General features: G+C 38.4%; 1 protein-coding gene across 1 annotated transcript in view; it reads right to left on the bottom strand.

The window, feature by feature from the left end:
• Positions 1–10,625, bottom strand: part of sorbs2b (sorbin and SH3 domain containing 2b) — a 146,081-nt gene extending 135,456 nt beyond the window's left edge. The window contains exons 1-3 of the mRNA XM_048593904.1: positions 10,284–10,625; positions 8,175–8,316; positions 4,402–4,571 (exon numbers count right to left, since the gene is read on the bottom strand). Of these exons, the coding sequence (XP_048449861.1) occupies positions 4,402–4,571; positions 8,175–8,316; positions 10,284–10,334 (363 nt within the window). The 5' untranslated portion in view covers positions 10,335–10,625. The remainder of the gene's footprint in view (positions 1–4,401; positions 4,572–8,174; positions 8,317–10,283) is intronic.
• Positions 10,626–12,760: the final 2,135 nt, after the last annotated feature.

Genomic DNA, 12,760 nt, shown 5'->3' with positions numbered 1-12,760 from the left:
CAGGCGGTGTGGGGACGGTCAGCGGGTTGGAGGATTGAGCAGATCAGTGGGCTGGGGGCTCAGGGGGAACTGATGGTTGTTGGATTGGGCACTGGTGCAGGTGGTCAGCAGCTTGTGAGCCTGGGCAGACCATATGTGGAAGTCCCCTGAGCTGGTCTACTAAAAAACTACCATGCTCATCTTTTTAACTTTATTCTCATTTCTCTAACTTATATTGTGAACAACTGTAAGTAATGTAACACTTTTTTCCTTTTCTTTGTACATCTATTTCTGTATTTTGTACCTAAGGTCTGTACCTGGGTACTTTGTACCTAAGGTGGCACCGTACGGGGGCAACATTGTCAACTTTTCATTGTGCTCCTGTACTTCCGTATTTGAGCACACACGACAACAAAGGATACTCTAATTCTAAGAATAGAGAATAGTAACTCAATTTGAGTTTGGCCAAAAAGGTGGGAGGAAAGAAGTCCCACTGAATACAAGTCATACCTTATTATAAGAAATGTGTAACCCTGTAAGAAACAAATCCTTTTACAGTGTTAAGATATGTGAGGAATTAGTATCATGGCCTGTGAAAGTTTCTGTCTGGAAACTATTCGTCTTTCAAGTATTTTTTGAAGTAACCCTTTTGTGCGTAAATGGCTATTCTGCTATGTTAGCCATCACTTAATAAAGAGGATGAAATCTATGTGAACTGATTTTGCCCAGCAACACAAAGAAATAGCAGACAGTTGTTCAGGTTGTAATAGATCCAGATTGGTTAAATCAAGAGACATCAAGATACACATCAGAACAGAATAACAGGTTAATAACGGCTGTCAATGTGGAAGTACAGAAGCAGAAATAAGGAAATGTTATATATGTAATCACCTAAGCTGCTAGGATAGAGGTCTCCTTTGTTATAGAGCCCTGTTGGATGATTTACAATCCAGTTCCTTGTGAACATGGATCATTGATACAGTAATGTTTCTAATTCAATCTCATCAAGACAAACTGCAGGGTGGTTGAAGCTGACTGGCCGCTTGGTATGGAAGCAGTTCCTTGTCCCAGTATCAATATCCTGAATCATGATGAGTACTTCCCATCATGAGTAGGAAGTGATCAACAGTAGGGGTCAGGACTCCATTCAGAGGACTCGAGTAGAAATCCCATTTTCAACACTGAACCATGTAAAAGCCCTCCCTCGTAAACAGCCTCTTCCCAGGATCCTTTTTCTATCCATCAGAGTAGGATGTATATTAGCTGCCTCAGAAACATTCGAAGTAGCAGGCCGTTATACTGTAATGGGAAAGAAATCAGCGTTGGTGAATCCAACAGGTCTTGGGAGAAGGTCAGGACAGAAATCTGCACTCCCAAATCCCGGCACAGCAAACCAGTCTCAACTGCGCTGTTATGGAATTAGGAAATGATGGTCAAAGAGAAATATAGGAAGCACAGCCTTCTCAAGCCACGTTGTGACAACAGTTGATGGTGGGAATACAGATCTTTATTGCATTGGGTCAGAGATGGCGTCGGGAGGAAAATTTGGAAATGAGAAAAATAAGTAACCAAAATTAACAAACTGCAAACACCTGAAAAGATGAAAAGAGATGATGCTTTCCTGCTGCCTCAACCTTCAAAATTTACCTCAGTAAGAGAAGAAAAATATAAACAAACATTTGGAAGTGTAGTTTTACATCAAGTGACCTGGCTACTGAAATAAGCTGAGCTTGATGAGGTTGGGTGACGGCCAGAAAGAAAGAGAAGTGCAACATTTCCTCTCAGCGTTGTTGTCATGCAACAACTGGAATGCTCTAGCACAGGTGGAACGTGAGTCAATTCCTTTAATAACCACAAGTGCAAATAAAAAAAGTCAATGACCTATGCTCTTAATAGAATAAAATGCATGCAGCATTGGTGAAATGAGTTGGAATATTTGAAATAGGCCATGCCCAATTTTAAGTTACAAATGGCAAGTTTCAAGGAAGGTAGATAAAGATTTCTTTTTTTCCACAGTTTTATGTTAACAAGTGGACACGACAGATCTTCGCATGAGGTATTTAGTCAGTAGAAATTCTTGGCTTGCTTGCAATCAATTTCTCATTTAAAAGAGATCCTCAACAGCGGAACTTACAACATAGGCAGCTAAGAAAGGACAAATTATCCCCTTTAAAAACATAAAAAGCCAAGTGGTCAATGCAGTATGCCATGAGAGTTTAGGTCAATATAGCAAATACTTCAGTCATTTACCATCTTATCATTTTGTTACACACCCTCAAGTGTGATTGGAGTCAAGAAATACCAGGGAGTTTATGAACAGGTACACATCTGATTCAACAACAACATTTTGCAGAAATTCTGTCTGACGTGGTTAAAGAAGTCTCAAATATTTTCAGCTTTTGGAAAAATGTCCCCAACTTGTGAAATTACAGCAATGTACTGATGAGGGAAAAAGGAGTTCAGGATTTGTTTTTGTTGAGAAAGAAACCTAGAAGCCTCTTCATGAAAAACAATGTTTTTCTCAATGAATCAAACCTAACTTAAATCTTGCAATGGGGAGAGGGGTGAGCAGGTTCCAACTTCATGACAGCACAAACCAAGCAAAACTCCAGAAGATGGCAAACAGAGATAAAAACCGAAAATGCTGGAAATATTTCACAGATAAGGTAGAACCTGTGGGCAGAGAAACAAGAGGTGACAGCACAGGTCAATGACCTTCGTCAGAACTAAGACAAGTCAGAGATATAAACTGTTTGGATATAAATGGATACAGCAAGGAGAAAAGAAAGATTTGTGAAAGGATAGAAGATGGGAGACATTGAATGAGAGATCCAAAGGGAATGTTAATGGTAGACTTGTTTAAATTAGGATTTCTGCTCTTTCTTTAACTTGGGACCCTGCTTTGCATATTAAATAAGTACCTGCATAGATTATTTGTAATATTTCCTATCATCATCCTAACAGTATTGTTTCGTCAGTAGGAAACAGCAAATATTATACCAGTCATGTTATCATCTGAAATAGCTGCCTTGATACCAAATATAATTTTCCTTATGCAATTGAAAATGTATTTTTTTTTGCAATTTTTGAAGCTGTCTGTGCAAAAATTGCAGGGAAGGTTAGGACTAATGATGAAATGATATAATTTAAGTGTTGGATCCACAGAGATGGCATACAAGGAAATCAAAATTCACTGCCACACTCTTTGTCAGACTCTTATTCAATTCCAATAAAATTTGAAGTTTAGTCACAAAAGCAAACACTTCACTGTTAAATAGTGTTTCACTTATTAAAAGATGATGCAGTGAATAATAAACATGGTTTACCATTGTAGCCACTCAAACATCAGACTGAGAGGAACACAAGCTCATGGTTTAAGATCGGAGCATCTGGAGTCTGAGGACAGATTACAGAATGGGTAACAAGGCAGGTACAAGACAGAAAGTAGAGAGAGGGGTTTAAGGGTCACGATTAAGATTGTGAAAAGATGTAAAATGGTATGGCACCCAGACTGGTGTTGCCTAATTATTGATTTCACCTCAGGCATTAGAAGCAAATTTTCAAAATTTTCAGTCAATGTTGAATTAGAAGTTGCGATTAATACTCAGGAAGAGTGTGGAAAAATACAGGAAAATATAATAAACTCATACAATTGCTATGTCATAGATAGGTCTACGTCAATATTGGCACCTGTAAGGTGACGCAGTTTGGTACGAAGAAAAGGGAGGCCAAATGCTGCTTGGGTAGTCAGAGGTTGAATGTAAAAGGCTTGGCTACAAATACACAAATCACTGAAAGGGGGTATACAGGTTACTAAGGCCATTGAAACAAATACATCACTGGAATTTCTTTATGAAGGGATACGATTGAAAAGTCGAGAAGTTATGTAAAACCTCCGTTAAAGTATCAAATGGTTCAACCACATTTCAAGTATTGTGCACCATTCTGACCTCCATATTATAAAAAAGGATAAAGAGGCTTTGATGAAGGGGCGAGAAAAGTGCGTAAGGATGACTCTGGAACTGAGAAGTTACACTCGGCAGGAAATGTTGAGCAGAAACTGGGGGCTCTTATCTCTTAAAAATGAAAGGAAGGCCAAGGTAACCCGATATAAATCTTCATGCAATGATGGATTTGATAGGCCAGACATGACGAAAGTGTTCCTGTCTGTGAAGCCATTGGAAATGAGAGGAGATAATGATGATATAATCACGAATAAATCCAGTAAGAAGCTGCTCGTAAATTTTTTGGAGTATGTACAAACTGAAATTAGAAAGCAAGCCTTCTCCAATCATTATTTCTTGGCCTCAAGCTTTAACCAGAATGTAAATGGAGGAAGAAATTTTGGAAATAGTGTCAGCTCTGCAAAAAAAAACTATTGACAGAGCAAAAATAAAGTGAGAAAGAAAAATATATTCCTACCGTCCTTATGGCTATGGGTATTCCAGATTCATCAACAGGGCCAATTCCTGCATAATGCGGTGCTTTAATTACTGTGACTTTCTTCTCCTCTTCCGATGTTCTGTAAACAGGTTCAATGCTCATTACATCAGCACCAGGTGATTTGCTCTGCTGTGAAGTACTTAGGTTCTCTGTGAGGAACAAAATTGACATCACGTAAGAAACAAATCAAAATGAATAAAACATGTCCATCAGTGCCTCAAATGGCTACTTCTTTTTCTCAAACTTTAGGTTCCTCAACTGTCCATTCCTGCACTTCGATTTTAGAATAAATTAAATGGCACATTTCAATCAGGAGTGTCAGGATTGGGGAACAGACCATATTTCAACCCAACTGGTACAAGTTGAATGCTCTCATGTTTTTCACTCATATTTAAACTGCTTGGAGTTCAGGCTTTATAAAAAGAAGAGTCCCCATCATAAAAGTATGTAAAATATCGATTAAAAGACCCATTAATTAATCAACAAAGTCTCTAAACATTAAATAACATGCTTAACATTAGATCATTTCTGGCAAAATTATGTAATGACCTTCATACATAAAAGGACTCAAAACACAGAGATTTATGCCCACATGGTTTCCTATATTACAAAGCCCATCACAGCATGATATGAAATAAACCTTGAACTGCAAGTGTACACCATAACACGATCAATGCACCATAAGATGCAGTCACCCATCTGTTTGGCTATCTGGCACTGTGCCTGGAGTCCTTGTACCATAGGACACTGCCAAATTGTTCATGTTGAGTGTCACAGGAACTAAGAACACAGGAACTAAGAACAACAGACAGAGTTTTGATTCCTGTATCCTGATCCCAGCACCTGGATGAAATGTGGCTTGGGAGTCTGGAAATGCTGATGGTGGAATTCCATTGGCTGTTTTGGAAAATGTGGCTAATTGAGTAGCTGCATTTAGGATCCCAGTCCAGTTAAAGATGGTGACCAGACCCCTAATCTTGAGGGCCTACAGGGGGCCAACGGCCTCACCATTAATGATGTGCACTGCTGAAATACGAAAGGGAAATGTGAGGATGCCTCTAATTCCCTTCACTGGACACCAAAGGAGAGTTAAAATGGTTCAGATTGACCTCAATGTGGTGGGGGTTGGGAGTGAAGCCTCATTTAGCAGTAGGCAGTCCTTGTGGCCATTCCTTGTTGTGGTGTCTACCCCACTGAATAGACATCCAGATTCAAATAATTACACAGTATGGCACTGGGAAGCCATGACTGTTTCATAGACAGCTCCTGACTTGGTAGGTACCCAATGCACCACTAGAAAATCTAGACGGCATCAGGAGAGTGCCTTTAATCAAAACCTCAAGGTATTTAAAGAGGTACCGAGAGTGATCAATCAAGTAACCAGGACTGGCATCACCCCACCTCCAACAGAATCTCGTGGAGCCAGGAATATGTCATGGATTTGGCCAGAGTAGATTTTCCTCCTGTTTTCAGGTCCCTCAACAAATAAACCCACCTCCTGAACTCTTGAAAATTCTGCAATGAGTCTGCAATTACTTCGTGGAAATGGCTTGAGTGAAGATTTACATAATGACTCAATTCTTGACATAAATGTACCTGAAAGTGAATTTATGTTAAAAACTTGGATTGTGATATTGGACCTTCCATGTCAGCATGCCAAATGAAATGTGGCTTACTGACAAAAAAAGTTGTGCCATTCAATATTTTCTGAGCACTGAAACTAAACTGCAGCAACGGTGAAGTTCATTTTTTAATGAAAGAGATTAAAATGGTGAGAAATGGTAAGCAACACCAACTTATACGGGTCTAGATTTTATAACCACGTTAAACAGTTACTGTCATTACTTGATATTATGTGGAACATGCAGAGACAGGTCTATCTGACTTAATGGAACAGCATTAAAGAAATATTTCCAGTTTATGTTTACATGCTTCATTAGTGTCTGTCCTGTGGGAATAAATGAAAGTGTCAGTGGAATTAGAATAATGTTGAATTTGGCTACACTTATCTATGAGAGCAGACTGTTTGAGGAGATAAATTGGAAAAATGCTTGAGAAACCTCAAACTTTAATGATATTCACTGGGCCTTGGGACGAAACATAAACTTTGTGAAAGTGGGCGGTCGAGGAATAAATGTAAGAAAAGAAGGTTAGTTACATCAAATGATGTAAAGATTGTGCGGGAAAATGCCATTGAGGAGATGGTCAGTCATGACCTAAATTGAACGGCAGAGCAGGCTCAATAGAATGAATGGGTTACTCCTGTTCCAAAGTTTCTATGTTAGACTGGATTGCTCTGGTTACCGTCATCGTGGAACTATGGGTTTCTTTTGAGCCCACACTAATCAGCAGCTACCTCCTCTCCTGTGTCATTTTGGTGATTTGGATGTGTACAGATAGCAAGGAAAGATGGAAACATGCTGTGTACAAATTAAACCTAGGGAGCAAATCTGAACTTTTGTGTAGAGTTGAGGTATTCCTTTCGATATGGTGCCAATATATCTTTGGAAGAGGGGAGGTGCCCTTTGGAATCATTGGAAGTAGGCATGAATGTCCGTAAAAAGTACATTAAAAAGTTGTTACCTCACTGGAACTGCCAAAGTGTCAAAAGCAAGCGTCAAAAGGACCTTTCAAGGGTAACTGTCAAGAATCTCAAAAGGAACTGTCAAAAGCACCTTCAAAAGTATCAAGAGAAACTGTCAAGAGTAATCATTGAATTGAGCTGTCATACCAGCATGAAATTTAAGAGTCTTGTCCATTAGATCTCTGAAAGAAATGTTTGGGGTCTTCAAAAGAAAAGTCATTGCTTGCTATTTTACTCTATCAGTGCAGAAAGAAACCTAGGTTAGATTAGGATAAGAAGTAAAGCATCCTGAAATTTGGTAAACAGAATCTTTGGTCATTTTTGTACAGAACTGGTTGAGTGATTAATGAGTGATTAATGAATGAGTAACAGCCTCCTGTTTGTCTACTTTGGATTCCAGCATCTGCAGTTTTTTTTTTGTCGCTAACATATACATGTTGGGTGTTTCACCATTTTGGAATCAGATGCTGGTGTATGTGTCCACTGAATGTACATTTATCTAACACCCTCTCTCCAGGTTCTATAATAAAGCACATGGCCACCTCCATCATTCATTAATACCATTAAATCATCCAACTTTTTCATATCCTTCATGACCTCTTTCTCAAGAAATCACAGGAATTTGAAACAATGAAGGATTTTGTTTCACCAGTACTGGAGCAGCGAAATTAACAAATTTTAAATTACCATTCTCAGAGGGGATTTTACAAGGCTGTGAAATGAAGGCTTTTTCTTCAGAAAAGTGAAAACTTTATTGGCCAGTTGAGATATTTTGTGATGTTAAAATTATAATATTTCCCTTTTCACTATTTAACTAAAAAATAAATATCCATTGAACATGAAGGTCATGATCAGCAACATATTTTGACATTTAACCTTTAATTAATTAGAACATTAAAGAGTCTGAATTTTTAATCATTTTATATTAACCAGCGCTCTTTTTTACTTATTATACCAATTCCAAGCTAACAAAATTGTAATCATCTGTGCATTTGAAATTTTTAACTGTATAAAGATTACTTACTAGTTACATTTGGGTATGTAAACCAAATGTCACTGCACAATATAGGTCATCATTACAAATTAAAATGAGTAATCATTGCCAAATGATTAATTCAAAGCCAATAGCACAATTGAACAAAGTAAACATTGCACAGAAACAGCTTACCCATGGTTCTGCTGTGCTGCATTGCAACAATGTTTGGATTTACTGAAGGTGATGAAGAATAAGCTGATGATGGTGAGAAGGGCCTTTGCAAATAACTCATTGGGCTGCTGCTATCGGTGCGAGAATTTCCGTTCACCACCATCTGCATACAGCAAGAACAAAACAGACCATCGTAAGTACCCAGCAATGAACTAATACCACTTTTATTAAGGTGGGAGGATGGCAAGACTTTGCTACCCACAAAAGGGAACAGTGGTGATGCGATTAGTACATAGAGAAACATACACAGTTCACTAGTGAGTGTAGAGTGCCATCTGAAATCAAGATTGTTGATGTGAATTTACAGTGAGCTTTCTTCCAAAGCATTCCAACTTTCCAGACAAATGCTTCCACATACTGCTGCAGTCTTCCAGGCAGGGATACCACTCCTGTCATACAATCCCCCAACTCCACTTTCCACATTAGTTTAGTTTCACTGCATTATGGGTTCTGACAATGCTAACACAATTGTTATCCCCAAATGAGGGAATATTAGTTCCAATGAGAATAAAACTAAATGTATTGTTTATCACCTCATGCAGTCAGTGCTTCAACATCTACAAAACAAAATGTGGGTTAAAGGATAAATGATGAAATGATGAATTGGTTTAGCTAATAATGAATAACGGGCATGTTTATGTCTGGGGTTTCATCCATTTTTGGAAGACATGTTGGTGCATGTGCCCACAAATGTTCAATTGCCAAACACTCTCTCTCCTGATTGTACACTAAAGGAGATGAACCTTCAGAAGTTCAGCCACCATCATTCACTAACACTATCAGACTATCGACTCCTTCACATTTCATTTCCTTTTGTTTATTAAAAAAATCACATGGATTTTTAAAAAAGAGTTAGCTTCATTAATATCAGCACAGAACCATTAACAAATTCAAAACTAATGTTCCCAGCAAGGCTTTTGCAATGCTATGAAATGAAGGTTTAAAAATAATCCCTGAGGAAAGGTTGAAGCAAAGAACCAAGTGTAACCTGTGTCTGCCTCTATTTTGAATCTTTCCTGCATCTGTATAAGCAATGTGAATCTACACACAGCTGTTTCTTCAAAGGATCTTCAAACCCAATGTGATTGTGGTTAAGCTGAAAGGTTGCGTTGAAAAATGACTCAATCATGCGCTCAGGGATGTTACTGACCAAATGAACTGTGCAATAAGTACAGATGTATTTAAAAATTAGGTGTAATAATATTTCCTTTCAGCAAGGTAAACACGGAGGGCTCCCAATTACCTGTATATCTTTCAGAAGGTGCCAGTTTCCAACATATGATAGAAACAGAATTATGAAATTGATGAAGTGAAGACCAGAAGAAGAAAGGTTAGTTCAATTCTAATTTATTCCATTTAACAAATCATTGAGCAAGTGGAAGTCAACACCTTCCACAACAGTTCTGTTTGTGCTTAAAGCACTCACGAGAACAGATTTTCATAACAGGCAAAAGATCCAAAATTTCTTGATTTATATGAACGAATACTACAACCTTTCATTGTCAGTTCACAGTTTGAAAAGGTCTTGATAAAATTGATTATAGTTTCCCTACTTATGCTGATCATGGCTATTTTAAAGTCCCTGAAGTAAAATAATGGCTATTACGTATATTCTAAGTGACACTTAAAAAATCTTTCAGAATAGTCTTAAATTGAATTGGATTTTTAATATCTATAATATAGAATAGCATCATATGCCCAAAGTATCACAAATGAACAAAAATTACACGTTATAAATTCAAAAGAACTTGGCAAATTCCTACAAGCAGCAAACATTTTAATTGGTCCTACTTTGCTCCCAATTTGGAACCACTGAGAAGAATGATGCAACACAGCCAAACAAACAAACCAGACCAACAGAACAAAATCCATTTATGCTAATTGACAAACTGTTAGTACATAGCAGTGGTTGTAACTGGCACAAGTGGGAATTAAGTAAATTACACAGCAAGTAACAAGACACAATACAGAACATGCAGACACCTTGAACGAGGGATTCTTGTTATGTTATTCCCTACTTGAATTCTGCCACCTCATTCAGCAAGGTGGGTTAACAGGAAGGGTAATTACATGAGTGGGAGCAGCAGTGGTGGTAGTTGTATCATCAGTTATTGCAGACATCCAACTCAGGGTTGGGGATGGAGTGTCAGAATGATCCGTGGTGTCGTAGCCACAGGTTTGCAGCTCATCTAGAGTGGCAGTGGAGGACTCACTCAGGTTGCAAGACGAATATTCACTCAGAGTGGAGTCAGTAACAAACGAAGATGCTTCATTCGGGTTTGTGAAAAGATTCGAGCTCAGGGAAAGAAGACTGTAAGAAGACGGGGTGGGATAACGGGCTTTCAGGAGGTGGGAAGGGCTGACGTCATCGAAGGTAGCTGGCTCTCGCTCCACACCATAGCAAGGCGAGAGAAGAGTCCTGTTACTAGGTAGCAGAGGAAGAGGTGAAGCAACGTCTGATGAGATTTGCCAGCATCCCTGTGATGTTTTAATCTTGGATGCCGTTTTCTCTTCTGACTGACTTTCAGGCTGAAGGAGGGAGAATATTATAGGGGTGAACACAAGAACAAGTTATTAAATGTTGGGGACAATTAATCAAACAGTCTTCCAAACAATGTCTTCAGTTAATTCTCAAATGCCCATTGATTGTACGATGTAGTAAAACAAAATAAGAACATTGCTTCGCTCTGTTCCTCAATTATGTTGTTAATGGTGATTATCATGGAATTTGCATTTAAATTTGATAATCCACTTCTAAGCTGTTTCGAACATACAAAGGAACTAATAATTGAGCTCCTCACACCGTACTGATAAGTAAAGACTTGGTTCAGACCAGTAGTTTGCAGCTCCTCACTGGGGACCACTTTCAAGCTTCTAATGTCACATGTTAACTTCACAGTTGAGCACAGAGAGGGAACAGGCCACAAATCCATTAAAATATGCACCAACATATTTTCCATTTGTTAAAGCAGACACGTGATGCAGTGAAAATTAAAAGAAAAGTACAAGTTCACAAATCGGTGCACTTTCTATGGTAATGCCTTTACCAATCAGAATCTTCTAACTAACCAATCAGCAGTCTCCTCATTCAGTACAAATGCTGTTTTCCCTTGGTTGTGAATTGTTTTTTTTAAAATTCATTCATAGAATATAGACAATGCAGCTATCCCTGGCTCCTCTCAAAATAAGTGACTTGTTTGGCTTCTGCTTCCAAAGCCCATCTCTAAAAGGGATGTGAATCTGTGGAATTCATTGGCCCAGAGTGGTGCATGCTGGAACATTGAATAAATTCAAGGACACAATGGACATATTTTTAATTTGTAAAGGGTTGAAGGGTTATGGAAAGCAGGCAGGAAAGTGCCGTTGAGACTGACATGAGATCAGCCATGATGGTATTAAATGGCGCAGCAGGCTCGAGGGGCTGAATTGCCTACTCCTGCTCCTAGTTCCCATGTTTTTACGTTCTTAGTTCTGAGGGCAGTTAAGAGCACATTACTTTAACTCTGGAGTCACACGTGAGCCAAGCCAGACAAGGATGGCAGATTTCTTTACAACAACAACAGCATTTACCTGCACAGCATTAGGTTAGCATTTGATTCCAGATTTTTACTGAATTCAGATTTCTTTGCCACGGTGGAATTCGAACCAAGGTCCCCAGAACATTACAGCCTGTGGTTTGGGACAACCAGTGGCAATGACATGACCATCGTGCCATTGCCCCTCCAAGACAAAAACACTTTGACAAAATGTGTCTTTTTCCACTCAGTTCAAAAATCCTTACTTGAATCTAACTTTGCTTTTGCAGAATATATGACTAGAATTTCAAAGGTATTAAAGCTAAGAGTTTTACTGCAAGCCTCAAACACTCTAATTTTATAAAGTTTATTAACATCTGTACCATAGAAAATTGAAAACTTATTTATCCAAGTAATTGGAATAGATTCTTACAAGAAAAGTGTGGTTTCTTGCAAGCATAAGATTTCCTTTCCACAATGCAATTAAAACCTATTTTTAAAACTGGTGGAGTGAATAAGTTTCTCTCGTAGCATTTGTGGAGAGTAAACAGAGTTAGCATTTCAAATCCAGTGAAAATTCTCCAGTTCTGAAGAAGGGTCGCTGGATCCGAAATGTGAACTGTGTTTTCTCTCCACAGTTTTTGCCAGACCTGCTGAGTTTCTCTAGCAATTTCCATTTTGTTTGTTTCAGATCTCCAGCATCCGCAGCCCTTTGTTTTATTTCAGTGAATGAGGTCTTTGGGATCAGCAGCAGATACATTGCTGCACCAGTGGCAATACTTGCGAAAATATAACAATTTGTGAATATGGTCATGTCTAGTTTGGCAAAGTTGAACAAAATTTAGACAAATTGTTGCTTTCAGATTCATTACAACAGTCTCTAAAATTAAAACGAAACTTGAAAGTCATATGACTTTCGACGATTGATTTCAAACTTAGTCCTTTTGGATATTTTTCCCATCACCATCAATCATACCTACTGTCAATGCAGCAACTAGAACTGAAGTGTGAAACTTCACTTACATCTCCAAT

Source organism: Rhincodon typus, chromosome 3, assembly GCF_021869965.1.
Source record: "Rhincodon typus isolate 14 chromosome 3, sRhiTyp1.1, whole genome shotgun sequence".
Taxonomy (NCBI): domain Eukaryota; kingdom Metazoa; phylum Chordata; class Chondrichthyes; order Orectolobiformes; family Rhincodontidae; genus Rhincodon; species Rhincodon typus.
The sequence above is the reverse complement of the archived record's forward strand: the minus strand, read 5'-3'. Positions and strand labels throughout refer to the sequence as shown.